This window comes from Salvelinus alpinus, chromosome 25 (genome assembly GCF_045679555.1).
Source record: "Salvelinus alpinus chromosome 25, SLU_Salpinus.1, whole genome shotgun sequence".
Lineage (NCBI taxonomy): Eukaryota > Metazoa > Chordata > Actinopteri > Salmoniformes > Salmonidae > Salvelinus > Salvelinus alpinus.
In genome coordinates this window covers 16,728,996-16,752,263 of record NC_092110.1, presented here as the reverse complement: position 1 = coordinate 16,752,263, position 23,268 = coordinate 16,728,996, and the positions used below count along the sequence as shown (strand labels likewise).

At 41.1% G+C, this 23,268-nt stretch overlaps 2 protein-coding genes across 22 annotated transcripts in view; one reads left to right on the top strand and one right to left on the bottom strand.

Moving 5' to 3' along the window:
- Window positions 1-83: 83 nt before the first annotated feature.
- On the top strand, window positions 84-8,048 carry ckba (creatine kinase, brain a). 3 transcript variants are annotated; one of them, XM_071365855.1, is made up of 8 exons: window positions 84-109; window positions 4,295-4,482; window positions 4,622-4,776; window positions 4,916-5,048; window positions 6,583-6,754; window positions 7,055-7,178; window positions 7,349-7,538; window positions 7,729-8,048. In XM_071365855.1, the coding sequence occupies exons 1-8, from the start codon at window positions 99-101 to the stop codon at window positions 7,905-7,907; spliced, it is 1,152 nt and encodes a 383-aa protein (XP_071221956.1). In that variant the 5' UTR covers window positions 84-98; the 3' UTR covers window positions 7,908-8,048. The 3 variants fall into 3 exon arrangements, with proteins under 3 accessions (XP_071221956.1, XP_071221957.1, XP_071221958.1); XM_071365856.1 differs by lacking the exons at window positions 84-109; window positions 4,295-4,482 and adding exons at window positions 2,191-2,309; window positions 2,944-3,145; XM_071365857.1 differs by lacking the exon at window positions 84-109 and adding an exon at window positions 3,006-3,145.
- Window positions 8,049-8,116: 68 nt separating this feature from the next.
- LOC139553479 (MAP/microtubule affinity-regulating kinase 3-like) overlaps window positions 8,117-23,268 on the bottom strand; it is a 42,673-nt gene continuing 27,521 nt past the window's right edge. For 4 of the 19 annotated variants that reach the window (XM_071365842.1, XM_071365839.1, XM_071365835.1 and 1 more), the window contains exons 15-18: window positions 21,680-21,946; window positions 20,893-20,919; window positions 9,243-9,287; window positions 8,117-8,872 (exon numbers count right to left, since the gene is read on the bottom strand). In XM_071365842.1, coding sequence (XP_071221943.1) covers window positions 8,527-8,872; window positions 9,243-9,287; window positions 20,893-20,919; window positions 21,680-21,946 — 685 coding nt within the window. In that variant the 3' untranslated portion in view covers window positions 8,117-8,526. Of the gene's footprint in view, window positions 8,873-9,242; window positions 9,288-11,083; window positions 11,164-20,892; window positions 20,920-21,679; window positions 21,947-23,268 lie in introns of all 19 variants that reach the window. The other 15 variants (XM_071365852.1, XM_071365851.1, XM_071365840.1 and 12 more) reach the window with 7 other exon arrangements.

Sequence of the window (23,268 nt, the reverse complement as noted above, 5' to 3'; positions counted from 1 at the left end):
TCATTTAAATCTAAACGGCCGCTGTTTATTTTCGAATTAGAACAGTGGAGAAACTTTACTTCAGTTATTTGACTGCCTCCACCTAAAAAGCCACAACCATGGAGAAAATGTAAGTGAAAAACAGTTTGTTCATTTTAAAATTACATACACATTGGACAAAAGATGTAACCCACAAATGTTTGCTTAGGTTTTTTTTGCCAAACTAACAATGTCTTACTGTATTTAAATTATTTTATTTGATTTCAACTAACTTATGTTTTAATTCAATTAAGTTATGTAAGACATGTTAGGAAATTAACAAATCTAGTTAGGTTGCTAAATTGCATTTTTCATCGTTAGCTAGCTTGGTTCGACAACAAATGTAATATTGCTTTTCCAAGTACACTATTCGGCAACTTCACTGTGCAAAACTTCTCAATGTTATGGGGGGAGCAATCTGACGCCATTCATTAGTTAGCTAGCTAGATAACATTAGCTAAAGTTAGGCAACGAACGTGTTAGCAAACTTTGACCCGCCATAAACGTAGCTACTTGGAACTAACTCTAGTAACGTTACTGTATAAAAGCGAAGTAAATATCATATTCGAAGTGATTTATATGTCGAAAGGTTAATGATTCAGCCTTGTTAGCTAATTTACTTGCTGTTCACATGCTCTTGCAGATCTCACATATGGATTTGTTAGATACCACTGAGACTGACCAGACGAGACTCAGGTTCATTCGCAGTAATCCACTGAATCGTGCAATGAATGAGGCAGTTCAGTTGGTATATAAATCTGCGAAAAGGCGCAAACGCGGTGCTTTTTAAATGCTCTTCAACAGCTGAGCTGTGCAGGCTAAAGTTGATGACGTATAGTATTTCGTAAAAAGGCAGAACAAGCAATTAAGTGAATCATAATTTACTTTCAGCATTTTTCACATGACAGTCCTATATTTGTTAATGAATCCCTAGGAACAGTTTGAGCAAATAACAGTTAGTTAGGTCTATTTACATGGGCCAAAGAAGGTCAGTTCATAGCTTTTGGGACAACATCTGTGTATTGAGTGGACTGGCACCACTCAGGGAGTCCAACCAATACACTGACTCTCGATGTTGTGTCCCAAAGCTAGTCAGTTCATATCATTTTACATTGGGTAAAAACAGAATCATTGAGGCCACTAGGGGAAAAAAGGCCATTTTAGCAGGGGCAGCGCCAGGGCCAGATTAAGAAAGCATTAAATGGATATATAATACATTTACATAAGTATTCAGACCCTTTACTCAGTACTTTGTGGAAGCAACTTTGGCAGCGATTACAGCATCGAGTCTTCATGGGTATGACGCTACAAGCTTGGCACACCTGTATTTGGGGAGTTTCTCCCATTCTTCTCTGCAGATCCTCAAGCTCTGTCAGGTTGGATGGGGAGCGTCGCTGCACAGCTATTTTCAGGTCTCTCTAGGAACATCTAAAAACTGCAATCCGGTATAGTACCAGTAGGTATTAGATGGAGCTTCCTGGCCCCACCTACCTGTGGGTAAAACAATCTGTGGTTACCTAGGTTACTAAATTGGCTCACAGCAAAACTTTCAAATGCAGTTTTCTTTTTGTTTGCTTGTTTTAATCAATTACAAACTACATTCAAGAAAAGTACATGTCTAAATATGACTTTTCAACATTGCTTGCTCCCTAGAATTCTCACTACTTAGAAAAACGTAATATTGTAGGGCTTCTCTCATGCCCTTTTCTTGACAATGCTAGCAGCCATGTGAGTAAGTGCTAGCTAGTTACCAACCTGACTATAAAGCTACAAGTAGTGAGGAGTTACAAACGGACTAAACTAAACAAGTTAAATGTCTTACCTGTGATTCAACGTTTTCAACATGCATAGCTAGCTATGTGTAGCCTACTTGGACACCTGATCCCAACATTTCCCAGTCCTCCACACAGAATAGCCTGTACATTGAATAACACAGCAGCATTTCGGAATGTTTTGTTATTTATGTATAACTATAAATAGACTACGAAATTGCCTATTTTAAATTGGGGGTCAATTGGAAAGAACGTTTGTTTTGTTGGCGCAGTCGAGGGGAATTCCTTATTTTTACCTCAATATCAACTCGGAGTATAGCCTAGTGTTCGACCAATAGAATGAATGGAATACAAACACTGACCAATGGGAGCCGAGTTCGCCTACTATAAAGCACCATCTCCAAGACCATTTTCTTCTACTAGAGAACCAAATAACGTTGGTGATTGCGCGTCACGGTCTGAAAAATAGGGATCTTTGTGTCTTCCCCTAGTAGTAGTAGTGACCAGCCTCGGCAGCAGGTAGGACCCCTATTTCTACTCACTCGAGGATGATCAGAATGGCATCGGTCGTTTTAACCCCAAATCAGCACATTAGTGACTCATTAGCAAATACTTTTAAACATTTTTAGCAGAGGCTAGATTTAAAAGGATATCATTAATATATTTTACATATTTCGGGGAAATATCGATAATTGACAACGCAAAAAGTTTATATCTGTAGCCGTGATCGAGCAGGAGACCTCGTTATGTTGATAATCTTGCTCTAGTCTAGTGTGCCGCACCTGTTACTACCTACCCTACTTTATTGTTCTGAGCGACTTGGATTTAACAAGCAAAATACCACTCTAGACTAGAAATCTATGAAATAGTTACTTGGATTGGAATGACACTGCTGCGCAATCTTTAGCATTTGACTTGCATTCCATTACTCCGCCTCTAGAGTAAAGGGATATTTTTAATTTTATCAACTTTCTGTCGACATTTTCCTCTAGCCTATATAATCGTCTGACTGTCGTTCAGTGCATTCGTTTACTGCACAATGCGCATATTGATCCATGCAGTCACATAATAAAAACCAAGTATTTGACAGTTATGTTGTACTATTTTCAAGCTCACATTCACCAGTTTTTCCTCCACTCCGTGTTGCGTCCAGGGATCAGCCATGCCTTTCGGAAACACCCACAACGTGCTAAAGCTGAAGTACGCTTCTAGTGAGGAGTACCCAGATCTCAGCCAGCACAATAATCATATGGCCAAGATCTTGACTCCTGCCATCTACGAGCGTCTAAGGAGCAAACAAACGCCCAGTGGATTTACATTGGATGATGTCATTCAAACCGGTATTGATAACCCAGGTAAAGACCCATGCAGCGTTCAACCATTAAGCCATGTGTTCTGCCTCTTAAAAGTGCGTTTAGTGAGGGCGTCCAGTACAGAGATGTTCAGAAGGTTTTGAGGTAGAGGTCAAGTCCCTTTTGGCAATGGCTTTCTGCCTGCTGTGGGTTAGGTCTATAAACCTTGTAAATTATTTGAAGTAAATTATTTCCTACATAATTTTTTTGGGAACAATTTCATACATTTAAAGTTAGTTGCCAAACACTGTCATAATTATATAATTTACAGCATATTATTTAAATGACATGATTTCACATACTATGATACACGCTAGTTCACTTTCGCTTGTTTTAACAAGCTTTACTTAAGCTTAACGTTTGCTTGTTCCTATCGTTTATCTATCAACATAGCAATAGCATACACAATGTCCGCTCAATCAAAAGGACAAAGTGCAAATATGAGTACTATCCTCCCATTGAAATATATATGTCCTTGTCTGCATATTTTTTGCGGAACGCAGATGTTCTAGGACACTTGTCAGCCCTCTGTATCAAACTACTTTCTGTTACAATGCCGCCTGTTCCATGTTATCTGACAGAATGCACAACAAACTTATCCCAGTACTGACTTGCATTGTTCACGAGTCGCTCATCTAGAGGTCAAGTCTCGAGTCAATTGATCATGAGTCTAAGTCAAGTCGCAAGTCATTTTCTTTGCGACTCTAGTCTGACTCAGACTCGAGTTTCCATCTCTGATCCAGTATCACATCTAGGGAGGCGCTCATACCCTTTTGTTCTGCACAGTGACCTTGTTGATGGATTATATAACTCTATACGAGTCTGTAATCAATAGGGAGAAGGATGCGTGTATTCCATTGGCCTGCATCCATACCAAATGCCCAAAGCACAATGGTTCAATGATTAGTTTCAGATAGCCTTTCAAATTCTGCTGGGAATAATGCTTGTTGGTCTAGCATACCATAAGAACATATCAATACGGAAACCATCATAGATTGTCACTGCAATAAGTGATAATCTGGTGACTCCATATGAACTAAAATGGTATAGCCCAACCCTCTTTGAGGGGAGCTGAGGCGCTGAGTAGATAGTCCAAATGCATTTAAGCATAGCAGGTGGCTTACCCTGTAGAATGTGTTTGTTATTGTTCAGCAATGATAAAATGGCTAAACTGACCATCAAGAGGCTGTCACCTGAGGAGGAGTTCCCTGACCTAAGCCAGCACAACAACCACATGGCCAAGGTCTTAACCCAGGACATGTACACCAAACTCCGAGACCGTGCCACCCCCAACGGCTTCACCATAGATGGTGTCATTCAGACGGGGATTGATAATCCTGGTAAAACGAACCCATCCTGAGTCTGTCGACTCCACCTTTGGAGTCTGATGAAATGCTAACTATTATTTGAGGTTAATGTTTGTCATGCTCTACAATTTGTCTCCTAATTGACTCTCCTGTTTGTTTGTTTTTACGCCAGGCCATCCCTTCATCATGACTGTGGGATGTGTGGCTGGAGATGAGGAGACATACGAGGTCTTCAAGGAGCTGCTGGATCCCATCATTGAGGACAGACATGGAGGATACAAGCCTACAGACAAGCACAAGACTGACCTCAACCCAGACAACCTGAAGGTACTGCCCTCTAAATGGGTACCTGGTTGACTGTGGTCTAAGGCAAATGTTCAACTGTGTACCCTGCAGGAAAGTAGACCAGTGTTGTCAAGTTACAGGTAACTCTAGGATAATTTGGTTTTTATTTTTTTATTTACAGGGTGGAGATGACCTGGACCCCAACTATGTCATTAGCTCCCGTGTCCGAACAGGCAGGAGCATCCGTGGGTTCTGCCTGCCCCCACACTGCAGCCGTGGAGAGCGAAGGGGTGTTGAGAAAATGTCAGTTGAAGGTACTTAACACACCCTAAAAAATGTATCAAGATGGACTGAACATATTTTCTAAATGTTTTTACCCAATAAATTGCAAAGATGGGAAGTGTAGAAATAATGTCTTGAGGGGTTGGGATGGTGTGTTTAATGCATGGTAGAATTGTAGACAGATTAACTAGAATGGTGTTTGAACTGTGGGGTGGAGCGGTGCAGAGATTTGCAGTCCAGTACTGCAGTAGGGTCTGGGGCTCTGAGTGGATGCCAGCCTAGAATGATGCCAGTTCCCTCTTGCAACATTACTGTGTGGAGGGTCCCCTCTAGTGGTGAACTGTGAATTTATTTGTCTGTTACTGACAAAAGATCGCTTCAGACCAAGGGTATTCATAGACCAGGAGTATTTATTTAAAAAAAAACATATTTGTACACTTATCTATTTTTCCCCAGAGGTAATGCAGGGGATCTGTGAAAAAAATATTTAAATGTATTTTTTTTAAGTGGGAAAACGTTTTCAATGTTTTTATGAATTTTACTAGCAACAAGACTAGACATTTTGAATTACATACCTACAATGGAAAAGAGGTGAATAATCATCTTTCTAATATCAACTTTATTTCTCAACTCCTAATATTGCGCAAATTGCATTCAATGGAGTATCTGACATAGGCTTTGACTGGTAATCACAGGTGCTTTTTTTCATGGCAAGTGATACTGGCTGCTGGTAAGCTTTCTTGACTTGGACATACATTTTTGCACATGGCAAACCTTTGTTTAAACAGTTGCTAATAGTGACTGTGTTTGACGTAGAGCTGGCACAATTATCGTATAGTCTTAATATATACATTTTAGGAGAGGGGGGGGGTTTAACTTTATATTGAAGTGTGGATATATAGTTTACCTAATTCATTTCCAAAAGTTCTAATTTGTCAAATATTTTGTTTTTGAGAAAGGAGTGTTACCAAAGCTGTGTTGTATTTGAAAGGGGGATACCTAGTCAGTTGTACAACTGAAATGTGTCTTCTGCATTTAGGTATGGCTAAATGATGCATACAAGCTCAAAACACTTCAACAAAAATGACAATTATTACAATATCTATGGTCATTTGCACGACAATTAATCATTACCCAAAATGTCAGAGTTGTCACAGCCCTAGTTGGAGTAATGTTAGTAATGCTAATGTTGGTTGACACTACTTCCAATTATAATGTGGGGATGTCACAATAATGAAACACTATCTACCAAACCTATTCATTTTAAAATGTTGATTATACTTGTCCTTTCCATTATTATTCACCGGATGACAAGGTGTGGGGGGGAAACACATTTTGCTAACATTATCTGGGTCCCTGGGCAAGGAAATGTTGAATACCCCTGCTTTAGACTGGAGATCACTGTCTGGACATATTTATATACATTGAATTGATCCTTTCTTGAGGTAATTTCTGGTTGTAACACAACCAGATTGAAAGCCATGTAATGAAGACTGCACATTCAGTCATCCAGTAAGCTCGTACAGAGCCAATGTATCTGACACATCTAATTTTGTTCCTCTGCAGCTCTGGACTCCCTGTCCGGTGACCTGAAGGGGAAGTACTATGCCCTGAAGAACATGACAGATGCTGAGCAGCAGCAGCTAATTGATGACCACTTCCTGTTTGACAAGCCTGTGTCTCCTCTGCTGTTGGCCTCTGGCATGGCCCGGGACTGGCCTGATGGCAGGGGTATCTGGTGAGAGGACAGGGTTTTTCATTCCCGCACTTCTAGGTTTCCTCAAAGGTATTAGAATTTGGTTTTGTTCTAACTCACCAGTCATTCTTACTTTCTCACTTCTCAACCTTACTTTATTCAAGTAAATGACTGCGGGAAGGGATAGGAAATTCTCAGATGCCCTCTAACTAGATGTACCTTAATCTCTGCTAAGTCAGAGGGTAAATGTTTATAACAGTTTATACGCTGGTGGTGGCATAAGCCATTGTCATTGACCTTGTAAGAGGACCATATAACATCTATTTATTCTAATCTGTCAAGGCACAATGATACCAAGACCTTTCTGGTCTGGGTCAATGAGGAGGACCACCTGCGTGTCATCTCCATGCAGAAGGGTGGCAACATGAAGGAAGTGTTCAACCGTTTCTGCACTGGCCTCACAAAGGTGATAGTGAATATCTGAGGAATACATTCAAGGTTTTGAGAATTTAAATAAGGATAATTTGCTGTTGCCTTATTAAAAATGCTCAGTGTAAAAACATGTGGGCAATGATCAATCGATGGTGTTTTGTATTCCTTTCATTGTTAAAATTTGACACGATCTCTTTTCCTCAGATTGAAACCCTGTTCAAAGATAAGGGCACTTCATTCATGTGGAATGAGCACTTGGGCTACGTTCTCACCTGCCCATCCAACCTGGGCACAGGGCTACGTGCTGGAGTCCACGTCAAGATCCCCAACATGAGCAAGCATGCCAAATTTGAGGAAGTGCTCAAGAGGCTAAGGCTCCAGAAACGTGGAACCGGTAAAACATTTATCCGTCACAGAACCAGATATCTACTTTTGTTTGTTCGCTATTGCTCAGGGTAACTTACAAGCACATTAATGCGGTAGAATGACTAACACTGGTAATAGTTCTAGCATTAAAGCTGGAATTTCTCTGAAAGGAGTATTGTAGCTGTTAAGTCCATCTTCTGACATTGTCTATATTCCAGGTGGGGTGGACACCGCAGCTGTGGGTGGCACCTTCGACATCTCCAACGCAGACCGCCTGGGCTTCTCTGAGGTGGAGCTGGTGCAAATGGTTGTGGATGGTGTCAAGCTGCTGGTTGAGATGGAGAAGAAGCTGGAGAAGGGCCAGTCTATTGATGACCTCATGCCTGCCCAGAAGTGAAACTCTTGATTGCCTCCCCCTTGTCATCTGAATGAATGTGACATTATCCTGGAATGCACTCTGTAATAAACAGCACTTACTCTCTCATACAAAACACTCACATTGAAAGAGGACATCTGAAAATAAAAACTGTTTCTTCCATGTTTGATTCTAATTCTTTCCCCATTTGTGATGTTGCACATCTTCATTTAGAACTAAAATATACAGAGTCAAGTTGACATTTTTATTGACACTGGTGTTCTTACCTAATGAGCATTTACATAAATTCCACCTAAATTCAAACAATATATAAAACAAACGGAGTATAACAATGTGTCGCTGTCTTGAAAGTAAGATACATTATTTACACTGAAAACAAGGTTAACTTTAATGAAATAAATAAAGACAAAGCTTTGTCCATTTTCACAGCATGACCAACTATATTCAATTTGTTATGATGGTCTAACATGACCAGATTATATACTGTAGCTATTAGTAATTCAGTGATTATTGTATAGGAATGCTTTTGGCATTTTATCATTCAATACATACTGTATTTTGTGGAGAAAAAAAATGGAAACTGCTACTTTAATGATTGTACAGCTTAAATACTTTCTAGACATAGTTCTGCCCTTTTTGTTCATAGCTTTAACTCGTTGGTGACTTTGGATGCAATGTTTTTAAAAGTGATGGATGAGCCTGATATCCTCTTGAATCTCACGCCATTGAGGGAGAGACGGGGCAGCTTGCACACCTCCATCTCCCATTGGACAAGGTTCTCAGCATGTCCATCACCATGGACACAGAGCAGCAGGAAACACTCTTGCTGTTCAAAATCGCAGTTGTTGGCGTTGAGCACCTTGCGTATCTCTTCCATGATGTCGCAAGGCTCCATGGAGCTGGTGGTCCTCATACTCCAAGTGAATCTAAGGGAGCGGGGTTTACTGTCTTTATTTTCCCCTTTCTGATCCCCAGGTACATTGCGACTGATAAGAGGGAGATAAAGAGAAGTTTAATTAACTAAAGCTCTGCGTTTTCCCCTAGGTTTAGTCATTTTCATATCTGTTTATGGCTCGATGTCATGAATAGACAAAATAATGTAAGGTATTGATCAAAGGGGCAATTAGCAAAGCATACAGTAGGTCATGCAGCACACTAGGTGGAGCACAACATTGAACTAAAATAACCACACCATCACATACAGAGACCACTTCCATGGGGAAAAGGTGAGGGAGAAGGACCCTATGGATAGACAGATGGGACTACTGGTTGACTGACAGAATGGAGAACGGAGTGAAGTGATATCAAGCCTGTCACAGGAATATCAGGTTGCGAGAGCAACAACATACACCTCACCTTGAGCCCTCAAATCTCCCGTTTCTCTCAAACTCGGTTGAGACTCTGACAGTTGTAGAGGGAGCAGAGCAAGATTAGGAAAAAGAGAAAAAACACAAATGTGGACTTCCAAAGAGAGTATTTTGTCATTTCAAGGATGACAGAGAACACTGTACTGTGAATATATATTGAGATATATATAACATACAGTGAGCTCCAAAAGTATTGGGACAGTGACGTTGTTTTGGCTCTGTACTCCAGCACTTTGGATTTGAAATGACACAATGACTACTTTAATTTGAAGGTATTTTCATCCATATCAGGTGAACCGTTTAGAAATTACAGCACGTTTTGTACATAGTCCTCCCCACCCCATTATAGGGGACTAAAAGTATTGGAACAAATTCACTTATATGTATATTAAAGTAGTAAATAGTTAAGTAATTGTTCCCAAATTCATAACACACAAAGCTTGACTATAAATTTGTTGGATGCATTTGCTGTTTGTTTTGGTTGTGTTTCAGATGATTTTGGACCCAATAGAAATTCATTGTAAATAATGTATTGTGTGTCATTTTGGAGTCACTTTCATTGTAAATAAGAATATATGTTTTTAAACACTTCTACATTCATGTGGATGCTACCATGAATACCGATAATCCTGCATGAATAATGAGTTAGAAAGTTATAGACTCAAAAAATATCATACTCCCAAGCATTTTTTTGGGGGGGGTGATATTTGTGCGTCTAACTTTCGACTCTCATTATTATTCACAATTAATTTAGGATTATCCGTAATCATGGTAGCATCCACATTAATGTAGAAGTGTTTAGAAACAAGAAAGCCACCACCAAATAACCATAACCTCAATATGGAAGTGTTGACATGAAACCTGTGCAGAATCAATGGAAAAAGAGACTTTGAACTAGTCACACTGATCAGTCTCGCTGGTGTTCAAACTAACAAAAAGTGCTTCAACAGACCACATAGAGCAAGGGGATACAGGAATGGAAATGTGTTGAGTGACGTATGACAGCTTGGATACGTTTGTTGACATGAAGAAATTCACCCAAACAAGACAAAAACAAAACCATACAGTGGAACACACACCCACATGTCTAATACACACATTGTGTATTAGGGTCAGTGCATGCAGACTGGGGCTGTTGTGGGAGCTCTCGTGCAGTCTATTCTCGAGGTTGACAGACAGCAGGACAGGGGTCTTCTAGACATCCTCTAACATGTCCCATGTTTCTTCCCTCTATGTGACACTGGTTATGTTAAGAGGAGAGGGGGTTGGCTTGAAATACAATTAGGCAAGCAGTTACAGGGCCATTGTAGGACTGCATACCATGTCCACAGACCCTAATGAGTTTTGTGCTGCAGACATGCAGACCAGCTTTGAAATGAGTCTACAGGAGTGTAGAGAAAGTTTAATTCCTGGAGGGTTTAGTTAGTGGGCAAGATAGAAGCCTCTAGCCAGGGGGATGAGGGACAAGAGCAGTACTGAGACTGGATCTGGGGCTGGGAGTGTCACATACACATTCTAGAGAGAAGGGAATGTGACCATGTAACCATGTTGTATACGAGTTTGTATGTCAGAGTTCTGTGTGGAGAGAACAGAGTTGAGCCTAACTCTTATGGGGACATAAGGGTTGAAATGATCCCTTACTTTAGGTCTCCATCTGCGACTTCCTATAACTTTCTAAATCTTCCGCTCTTGAAAGCGTGTATTTTTTACGGATACATGAAAAGAGAGTAAGAAAAAATGACATGATCACAGGCCGATAATGCCAGGATGACAAGGAGGAAGAGGAAGGTGGAGAAGAGAAGAGGAGAGATGAGTGGACAGAAGACTTACTAAGAGTCTTTGCTCCCTGGGAAGAAGGGATGGCAGGCCCTGATTTGGCCGTCTGCCGTTTGGCCGGGTCAATACTGACCCTGAGGGGAGGAAGAGCAGTGAAAGGTCCAAGGTTAAAGGGCACAGAAAGGTCAGGGAGACATTGGCACACAGCAATACAAAAGTGAGGAGAAGTGTGAAGGGAGGGCAAAGCGCATTGCCTACTACTGAGACAAGAGACTCCCTGCTAAGACTTCCTTCCTTATACTTCAACCAATCGTTTCTAAGATGCTGTTACTCTGTGCAGAAATAAGAATCACTCGACAGAGAAATGAAATGAGTGACAAGGACATGGTGAAGGAAGAAAGATGGAAGGGTTGCAAATGTGATGGAACTTCCTGAGATGTAGAACTCCTGGTCGCCACTAGATCTCAGTGTGCCACTAAAGGCCTTTTCACTGCATTGTTCTTAGCCCCGGGCTATCTTAGCTCCAGACTAAGACTGGCCCTGGGCTATCTTATCCTGTGATCACACAAGCATTTGTTCACTCAGGGCTATTGGGCTAAGCTTCAGCCCTGGGCTAAGGATTCACACTTCTATTCCAAAGCCCTGGGCTAAAGGGGTCTACACAGAATATGCTAACGAAGCCGACGGAGCGTAGCGCAGTGTTGAAATGTTGTTTTGCATCACAAAAGGGGCGGCTCCTTGTTGTGCGCTCTGACATTCGATGTACTCCTGTGCCACATGAAAATTGTAACACGCCGTATCATTCCTTCCGTAGCCGTGGGTGCAGTGCTGTGTGAAGTGCTTGACTTGGAATGAAATAGGTGCCGGTACTCATTTTGGGTACCAGTACGGTTTATATTTAGGTGCAGGAGCTCCACAATACTTTCGAGCTAATATTTTATAAAGAGGAACAGGAGCTCAAGCAGTAGAACATTTTAGGTGCCGGTACTCAGCTCCAGTGAGCTCCTGCACAAGTCAAGCACTGGTTGTGTAGGCAATGAAGCTTGCTTGGTTCCTTGATCTATAGCCTATAGGTCCCTCAAACTAAATTCGACCTCGAATCCAATTCCACTGCATTTTTTCGTTGTTCCCCTCTAACCAGGGACTGATTTAGACCTGTTACACCAGATGTGTGCAATTAATTATCAGGTAGAACAGAAAACCAGCAAGCTCCGCACCTCGTAGGGTAAGAGTTGAGTACCCTTGCTATAGGCTATGCATCAAAGTAGCCTATATTACATTGATAAGAAAATAATAATAATAATCTGTGACTGTAAAAAAAAACATTGTAGCCTTTTTAGAATCCCCCCCAAAATACATTTTGTTTAGATGTAATAACTAGGGACTCCAGACTACTGGTAAAAAAACAGGGGTGTAAAGTACTTAAGTAAAAATACTTTAAAGTACTACAAGCTGTCAGCTTGCTACTACTAGCAAGGGAAGGAGACTCTTCCTTGTTTTCACTAAATAAAAAAATGAAAAAGATAATACATTGTTATCGCCCCCTTGTGAATATGAGTGGGACCGGCGAGGATATTGTGTTACCAAAAGGTGTCCGCTACTCCAACTCCCACTCCACCCAAATGCACGCAGGTAGATCAACTGAGTGGAGCTTGTGGTAACCTTAACAGACAAACACAACATGCGAACAACAATCTCTCTGCTAAGTAAGACATTTATTAACACATGTCTTCTTGCTTCCAGCCTAGCATTTGATTTCCAACAGTGGTGGTTTGTAAACCTTGCTGTCTGCCTGTCTGACCTCAAAAACAATGTTTCACTCATACAGATCCTATTAAATTACTAGAAGGGCTATATCATAAACCCTCAAAGTTCCATAATGGCACCAAAATGGCAGCCATCTTGGTCAGGGAGAAATCCCAAACCACTTTAATTTACTTAAGCAGGAAAATAAAAGTAAGGCATGTGATGCGTCAGAAATGAATGTAATGGAATAATTATAGTCAATTGAAAATATTGTCATATAATTATAATCTGAGACATTTTCTGTATAAACAGCCTCTAAAACATATGTAAACAGACCATAAATGTCTCAGATTCCATTTTCTTGGAAAGCTGTGAGTGCTATTATATGACAAAATATCAGTACTTGTCCTATCATCAACTGTTTGCGCCAGTGTATGGCTGCGGATTGAATGCATTGTTTGAATGGAATGTTTGCATATTGGCAGTTAATTAGAAACATTTATGGAATAATTATTCTAAAACTGTCTGCCTAGCTAGCTAACACACATACGGTGCAGATAAATTCTTCACATTCATTGTTTTACACAATATCTTATCACAGCACTGGCAAACCCTGGTTGACCAACTCCCTGACCAACATGGCTGACCTTTGGACCATCATAAGAAGGTTCATTCTAGTATTCTAAATACAAATTCTATGGTTTCGCTGTTGAAATGTGATCTTGCCCTGTACAGAGAATGCTGTGCATAGACGAGACAAATTTTTCTGATCCAGGCAAAAATAATGCAACAATATTATTATCATTGACTAATTACATGTCAATAGAAAAGCTATGAAAACAGTCAAAAGTTTGGACACACCTACTCATTCAAGGGTTTTTCTTTATTTGTACTATTTTCTGCATCAAATATAAAATATATTTTGATTTGTTTAACACTTTTTTAGTTATAACATAATTCCATATGTGTTGTTCCATAGTTTTGATGTCTTTACTATTAGTCTACAATGTAGAAAATAGTAAAAATAAAGAAAAACCCTGGAACGAGTAGGTGTGTCCAAACCTTCGACTGGTACTACATATATACAGTATATGATGGGATGCATTGACATTATGGACAGTATGTGGATAGAATATTTAGTATATCTGTAGAATACGTAGGATAGAATGGTATATACTGTATTCAGCAATGGTTGAATAAGATGCAATTGACTAGAATACAGTATATACAGCGGTTTGCGAAAGTATTCACCCCTTAGGCATTTTTCCTATTTTGTTGCCTTACAACCTGGAATTAAAATAGATTTTTGGGGGGGTTTGTATCATTTGATTTACACAACATGCCTACCACTTTGAAGATGCAAAATATTTTTCATTGTGAAACAAACAAGAAATAAGACAGAAAAAATGAAAACTTGAGCGTGCATAACTATTCACCTCCCCAAAGTCAATACTTTGTAGTAGAGGTCGACCGATTAATCGGAATGGCCGATTAATTAGGGCCGATTTCAAGTTTTCATAACAATCGGAAATTGGTAATTTTTTACGCCGATTTTGTTGATTTTTTTACACCTTTATTTAACTAGGCAAGTCAGTTAAGAACACATTCTTATTTTCAATGACGACCTAGGAACGGTGGGTTAACTGCCTTGTTCAGGGGCAGAATGACGTCAGCTCAGGGATTCAATCTTGCAACCTTACAGTTAACTAGTCCAACGCTCTAACCACCTGCCTCACGAGGAGCCCGCCTGTTACGCGAATGCAGTAAGAAGCCACGGTAAGTTGCTAGCTAGCATTAAACTTATCTTATAAAAAACAATCAATCAATCATAATCACTAGTTATAACTACACATGGTTGATGATATTACTAGTTAATCTAGCGTGTCCTGCGTTGCATATAATCGATGCAGTGCGCATTCGCGAAAAAGGACTGTCGTTGCTCCAACGTGTACCTAACCATAAACATCAATGCCTTTCTTAAAATCAATACACAGAAGTATATATTTTTAAACCTGCATATTTAGCTAAAGGAAATCCAGGTTAGCAGGCAATATTAACCAGGTGAAATTGTGTCACTTCTCTTGCGTTCATTGCACGCAGAGTCAGAGTATATGCAACAGTTTGGGCAGCCTGGCTCATTGCGAACTAATTTGCCAGAATTTTACATAATTATGACATAACATTGAAGGTTGTGCAATGTAACAGGAATATTTAGACTTATGGATGCCACCCGTTAGATAAAATACGGAACGGTTCCGTATTTCACTGAAAGAATAAACGTTTTGTTTTTGAGATGATAGTTTCCGGATTCGACCATATTAATGACCTAAGGCTCGTATTTCTGTGTGTTATTATGTTATAATTAAGTCTATGATTTGATAGAGCAGTCTGACTGAGCGATGGTAGGCACCAGCAGGCTCGTAAGCATTCATTCAAACAGCACTTTTGTGCGTTTTGCAAGCAGCTCTTCGCAATGCTTCAAGCATTGCTCTGTTTATGACTTCAAGCCTATCAACTCCCGAGATTAGGTTGGTGTAACCGATGTGAAATGGCTAGCTAGTTAGCGGGGTGCACGTTAATAGCGTTTCAAACGTCACTCGCTCTGAGACTTGGTGTAGTTGTTCCCCTTGCTCTGCATGGGTAACGCTGCTTCGAGGGTGGCTGTTGTCGATGTGTTCCTGGTTCGAGCCCAGGTAGCGGCGAGGAGAGGGATGGAAGCTATACTGTTACACTGGCAGTACTAAAGTTCCTATAAGAACATCCAATAGTATATGAAATATAAATGGTATAGAGAGAAATAGTCCTATAATTCGTATAATAACTACAACCTAAAACTTCTTACCTGGGAATATTGAAGACTCATGTTAAAAGGAACCACCAGCTTTCATATGTTCTCATGTTCTGAGCAAGGAACTTAAACGTTAGCTTTCTTACATGGCACATATTGCACTTTTACTTTCTTCTCCAACACTTTGTTTTTGCATTATTTAAACCAAATTGAACATGTTTCATTATTTATTTGAGGCTAAATTGATTTTATTGATGTATTATATTAAGTTAAAATAAGTGTTCATTCAGTATTGTTGTAATTGTCATTATTACAAATACATATATATATATATATATATTTTTTTTAAATCGGCCGATTAATCGGTATCGGCTTTTTTTGGGTCCTCCAATAAATCGGTATCGGTATCGGCGTTGAAAAATCATAATCGGTCGACCTCTACTTTGTAGAAGCACCTTTTGGTGCAAGTCCCTTGGGGTATGTCTCTATAAGCTTGGTACATCTAGCCACTGGGATTTTTGCCCATTCTTCAAGGCAAAACTGCTCCAGCTCCATCAAGTTCGATGGGTTCCGCTGGTGTACAGCAATCTTTAAGTCATACCATAGATTCTCAATTGGATTGACTAGGCCAATCCAAGACATTTAAAAGTTTCCCCTTAAACCACTCGAGTATTGCTTTAGCAGTATGCTTTGGGTCATTGTCCTTCTGGAAGGTGAATCTCCGTCCCAGTTTCAAATCTCTGGAAGACTGAAACAGGTTTCCCTCAAGAATGTCCCTGTATTTAGCGGCATCCATCATTCCTTCAATTCTGACCAGTTTCCCAGTCCCTGACGATGAAAAAGATCCCCACAGCATGATGCTGCCACTACCATGCTTCAATGTGGGGATGGTATTCTCAGGGTGATGAGAGGTGTTGGGTTTGCGCCAGACATAGAATTTTCCTTGATGGCCAAAAAGCTCAATTTTAGTCTCATCTGACCAAGGTACCTTCTTCCATATGTTTGGGGAGTCTTCCATATGCCTTTTGACAAACACCAAACATGTTTGCTTTTTTCTTTCTTTAACTTCTCTAGGATAGGGGGCAGCATTTTCACGTTTGGATGAAAAGCGTGCCCAGAGTAAATTGCCTCCTACTCAGTCCCAGATGCTAATATATGCATATTATTATTAGTATTCGATAGAAAACACTCTATGTTTCTAAAACTGTTTGAATCATGTCTGTGACTCTAACAGAACTTATTTGGCAGGCAAAACCCCGAAGACAAACCATTTATATTATTTGTTTTTGAGGTCACTCTTTTCAATGTGTTTTCATTGGGGATCCAGATTTCTAAGGGACCTTCCTGCAGTTCCTATCGCTTCCACTGGATGTCAACAGTCTTTAGAAATTGGTTGAGGTTTTTCCTTTGAGAAATTAAGAAGTAGCCATGTTCAGAATGAGGCTCCAGTGAAGTGTACTGTTTGTTAGAGGCGCGTGACCAGAAAGCATGCTACACATTGTTTTCCTCCGGTATTGAACACAGATCATCCCGTCTTCATTTTTATCGATTATTTACGTAAAAAAATACCTAAAGTTGTACTACAAAAGTAGTTTGAAATGTTTGGACAAAGCTTACAGGTAACTTTTGAGATATTTTGTAGTCACGTTGTGCAAGTTGGAACCAGTGTTTTTCTGGATCAAACGCGCCAAATAAATGGACATTTTGGATATATATCGATGGAATTAATCGAACAAAAGGACCTATTGGAGTGCCAACAGAAGAAGCTCGTCAAAGGTAAGGCATGAATTATATCTTTATTTCTGTGTTTTGTGTCGTGCCGGGAGGGTTGAAATATGATGGTCTGTGATTGTTAGCTGGGGTGCTATCCTCAGATAATAGCATTGTTTGCTTTCGCCGTAAAGCATTTTTAAAAATCTGACACGTTGGCTGGATTCACAACAAGTGTAGCTTTAATTTGGTATATTGAATGTGTGATTTCATGAAAGTATAATTTTTATAGTAATTTATTTGAATTTGGCGCTCTGCATTTTCACTGGATGTTGGCCAGGTGGGATGCTACCGTCCCACATATCCCAGAGAGGTTAAGCAATGGCTTTTTTCTGACCACTCTTCCGTAAAGCCCAGCTCTGTGGAGTGTACGGCTTAAAGTGGTCCTATGGACAGATACTCCAATCTCGGCTGTGGAGCTTTGTAGCTCCTTCAGGGTTTTCTTTGGTCTCTTTGTTGCTTCTCTGATTAATGCCATCCTTGCCTGGTCCGTGAATTTTGGTGGGTGGCCCTCTCTTGGCAGGTTTGTTGTGGTGCCATATTCTTTCATTTTTTTAAATAATGGTTTTAATGGTGCTCAGTGGGATGTTCAAAGTTTCGGATATTTGTTTTATAACCCAACTCTGATTTGTACTTCTCCACAACTTTGTCCCTGACCTGTTTGGAGAGCTCCTTGGTCTTTCATGGTGCCGCTTGTTTGGTGGTGCCCCTTTCTTATTGGTGTTGCAGACTCTGTGGCCTTTCAGAACAGGTGTATATATACTGAGATCATGTGACAATTCGATTGCACACAGGTGGACTTTATTTAACTAATTATGTGACTTCTGAAGGTAATTGGTTGCACCAGATCTTATTTAGGGGCTTCATAGCAAAGGGGGAGAATACATATGCACGCACCACTTTTCATTTATTTATTTTTGAATTTATTTAAACAAAGAATTTTTTAAATTTCACTTCACCAATTTGGACTATTTTGTGTATGTCCATTACATGAAATCCAAATAAAAATCTATTTAAATTACAGGTTGTAATGCAACAAAATAGGAAAAACACTAAGGGGGTGAATACTTTTGCAAGGCACTGTACGTATGAAATGATAACACAGTATGTAAACATTATTAAAGTGACCAGTGTTCCATTATTAAAGTGACCAGTGATTCCATGTCTATGTACATAGGGCAGCAGCTACTAAAGTGCAAGGTTGAGTAACCGGGTGGTAGCCGGCTAGTGACAGTGACTAAGTTCAGGGCAAGGTACTGGGTGGACAGTCTGATGGACTTGAGATAGAAGCAGTTTTTCTGTCTCTCTGTCCCAGCTTTAACGCACCTGTACTTACCTCACCTTCTGGATGATAGTGGGGTGAACAGGCCATGGCTCGGGGGGTTGATGGCCTTGATGATTATTTCGTACTTCCTGTGACAGTGGGTGCTGTAGGTGTCCTGGAAGGCAAGCAGTGTGCCCCCAGTGATGCGTTGGGGCAGACCCCACCACCCCCTGGAGAGCCCTGCGGTTGCGGATGGTGCAGTTGCCGCACCAAGCGGTAATACAGCCTTACAGGATGCTCTCAATGGTGCATGTGTAAAAGTTTGTGAGGGTTTTAGGGGCCAAACCGAATTTCTTCAGCCTCCTGAGGTTGAAGAGGCGCTCTTCACCACACTGTCTGTGTGGGTGGACCATTTCAGACTGTTAGTGATGTGTAAGTCGACGAACTTGCGGCCCCATCGATGTGGATGTGGGCGTGCTCCCTCTGCTGTCTCCTGAAGCTCCTTCATTTTGTTGACATCATTTCTGGCACCACTCTGCCAGGGCCCTCACCTCCTCCCTGTAGGCCGTCTTGTCATTGTTGGTAATCAGGCCTACTACTGTTGTGTCGTCTGCAAACTTGATGATCGAGGTGGAGGTGTGCATGGCCACGCAGTCATGGGTGAACAGGGAGTACAGGAGGGGGTTGAGCACGCAACCTTGTGGGGCCCCTGTGTTGAGGTTCAGCGTAGTGGAAGTGTTGTTTTCTACCTTCACCACCTGGGGGCGGCCTGTCAGGAAGTCCAGGAACCAGTTGCACAGGGTGGGGTTCAGACCCAGGGCCCTGAGCTTAATGCCTCAATCACAGCAATAGCGTCATTGCATAAAATGGTACGCAGCATCATCTGGATACGTGTGCAACAAAAGTTCAACATTCACCTTCTGCTACCATTTCTGTCAAGCCGTCTACGGTAAATCCAACATACGCACCACACAGAACGCACTGCAACTGCCTCTGCAACGCAATACTGCAAGGCAAATGCAGCGTTCCATTGGAAATTAATGTACTTCTGGTGTACCAAAATGCAATGACTGTTTCACACTGGCTATTTTGGCACCGTGTTTCTGGGGATAGCCCCGAAAAGTCATTTCTAACCTGCTCCGGAGCAGGGCCAGCTAGCCCTGGGCTAAGGTTGGTGCTAGTCCACTTTAGAATGTGCAAGTATGAACACTCGCTTGGCCCCGGGCTTAAAATCTCCCTTAGCCCAGGGCTAAGCAGGCTCTTAGCCCTGGGCTAAGGAGCAGTGTAAACGCGCCTTGAATCAGACTGAGGAACAGAAGGTTTTCTCTGAAGAGGAGGTATGGTGGGAGAGCTTTGTCTTTACTTTTGTTTTTAACTGCTCCTGAGCTGCCAGACCATCCGCTTGTAAATGTTCAGAAATTGATGTCTCAAGACATAATTCCCTTTGAATTTGTGAATTGCATCTGATCTTGCTATCAGTACACCTTGTTCACAAAAAGCAACCCAATAATTTTTTTCAGAACCCTCTTGGTTCCCTAACAGTGTACATATGACTCCACTAACCAATATTCCACAAACTTAAGTTCCCAAAGCATTATAAACAATAATTATTATCAGAATAATCTATATCAGGGTATTCAACTCTTAGTTGGAGATCCGGAGCCTGCAGGTTCTGTTCTACCTGATAATTAAATTGCACCCACCTGGTGTCCCAGATCTAAAATCAGTACCTGATTAGAGGGGAAGAATGAAAAAAAGCAGTGGAACTGGCTTCGAAGTACAGAGTTGAATTTGAGGGATCTATATCATGCCTCACCACATCACAAAGTCGATCACATTGCGACAAGCCAGCCAAGTTATCACAGGGACCGTCGATCATAACCCATAAACGTACAACAAAATCCAATACTGGACAGAGAATCTGTCTACCTTTCAAACACATATCAGTCTACATAAAACACACAAACTTACCTGGAACAACAGTTCAATACTAACCAATCATTGCTTTGTGAAAAACAAACCAGTCAATAGCAACTACGTAAGCAGCCCCGTCCCCACCGCATGCATTGTAGATTGATTAGTGGCAAGCTTTCTGTTGGCTGTTGATGGATTTTTTTACTGACCGATCAAGAGGGCAACACTGCCTTTATAATATACCCCATCTTTAACTCTAGAAGCCTGAGACCAATCACAAAGGTTCTAAGCAGTGTGTTAGTTTGTCAGTTCCAGCTTATTATTGGTTAAAGAGAGTTTTAGTTGATTAATTGCACACACTGAAGGGAATAAGGGTCCTACCTTTTGGTAAACCTGAATGACATGTTTCTACAACAGAATCAGGAAACACAAAGAAACATGAACATGAGGAAGGACAACTGAAGGAATATGACTGATTGGTTGAAATTAGTGAAGAAAATCACACTCAGCTGTCCCCATAGCAGAACCCTTTGAAGAACCCTTTTAAGTTCCAGGTTTGAACCCTTTTGGTTCCAGGTAGAACCCTTTTGAGTTCAATGTAGAACCCTTTACACAGAGGATTCTATATGGAACCCAATAGAATTCTACCTGGAACCAAAAAGGGTTTTCCTATTCGGACAGCCGAAGAACCCTTTTGGAACCCTTTTTTCTAAGAGTGCAGGGTGGTTGGAATCATCAATGGTGAGAAGGAGAAGGTTCAAAAGACAGATGTTGATTTCTATTCCTAATGTCAGGTTAGTCTTGGGACATCCTTAAATTGTTGTCAGTAGCCTGGCTGCCCGCCTGAGATGTGTTAGTCAGTCTGGACAAAAACTCAAATTGGGTTTTCCCTGCTGGTTTACACTTGAGGTAAATTTAATTATTGGAACAATCTATTGTTAGTAGGACTGTGAACGTTTCACACAATGTGATTCAGGATGCTAAAAGGAACCGTGTTCAAAGGCCACTCAGAAGGATTAAAAACAAACCATATAAGTAAGAATTTCACTGTTAGTCCACACCTGTTGTTTTAATTTGATATACAGTAGCTCGATATAGTCAGAGTATATTTTAGGGACTTGGACTCAGTTGAATTGAGTGGCATGGAGCTGTAGTCCATGACACCTACCTGCGTGTGAGTTTGGAGGTGAGTTTGGAGAAGAGGTTGCTGGAGCCGCGGCTGCGAGTCTGGGTAAGGCGCGCGTCGTCGTCGGACAGTGTGGGTGAGGCTGGGGGCCCATTGTAGGTGGCCGTGCGGTGCTCCCTCAGCTGGCCGCCGTGGAAGGTGCTGCGGCTCGCTGTGCCTCGTGGGAAACGTAGTCTGTCGGGCGTGGTGGCGCTGGTGATGCTGTGGGTGGACACCACAGGGTTCCGCTGGCCAGGAGACACGGCCACACTACAGGGAGGACGGAGGGAAGAGATGATACAGAGAAGACAGACACACCTGGCAGTACATACCAGTTCTATACATAGTATCACCATTATCAGAACCTTACCTTCAAGTCCTAAACTCTAAAATTAAATCTAATCTGTGTTAATCATGTTAATTTAGAATAATCCTAGTAGTTCCCTAAAGTATTCTATTATTAAAGTGAGTTAAAGTCCTAATATCCAGTTAGAACAAAATAAAGAGAGGTAACATGAACACCTTGGGGAAACTGGCTAGTGGGGAAACATGGAGTGACCGACACAGTTTTGGATAGTCGAGGTAGAGGTGGGTGGTGGAGCCGCCAGTGCCAGACAGGGCCCGGTTTCCTGATAGCGATGGAATTTAGGCTTACGAGTGTTTTAACGATGCATCTTTCCTTCAACGGCCGAAGATGTAACATGCGTTTCCCAAAACACCATGCAGAATGAACGGTCGCTAAGTGCATCGTTGGAGCATGTGTCGATACTGATAGGATCGAAAGAAAGGGAGCGCTGCTCTCGGGTCAGCTTTCTCCATTCAAATCTTACCTTAACATTATAATTATTTCACAATACTGACAACGGATATGCTACTAAAGAGATATTACCACCTACGGTTGCAAATATTGAGGCGATGTCACATTGTATAAATGATGGGAGACAGGCGCAGGAATTCGTAATAGGGAGGTTTAATACTCCACTCAAAATATACAACATGCCATGAAAAGGCACGGGGATGAAGCCCAAAACAAACACGTACAAAAACACAGGGATGTAACCCAAACAAAAGAGCAAGGTTAAACCTCTAATAAATACACGGGATGAGACCCGCAATACACTACACGGGGTGAGACCCGTAATAACAAATGCACAATACACGCAAGCCGAAATAGCAAAGCACAGGTACTCACAGACCAACGGACATGGGAACAATAACCGACAAAACAATGATGAACAGAGGGCACATATATACAATTACTAATCAGGGGGAATGGGAACCAGGTGTGCGTAATGAAACAGTTCAGTGATGCTGAAGGCCATTGTGATGCTGAAGGCCATTGTGACGTAGTCTCCAGAGCTGGTGCACGGAATGAGCAGCAGTATCAGGGGAATCCGTGACAGGCGGCTTATTCTAATGCTAACCCGAAAAAATTCACTTATTTCACTGATTTGGCACATCATTGCACACATGTTAGGTTACACACCATGAAATACAGTATATTGAGACAAATTAAAGACAGTAGCTTTTAGACAGTAGCAAAATAAACCACCATTTATTGAACATTAAATGTATTTCAATATGATTGAAAT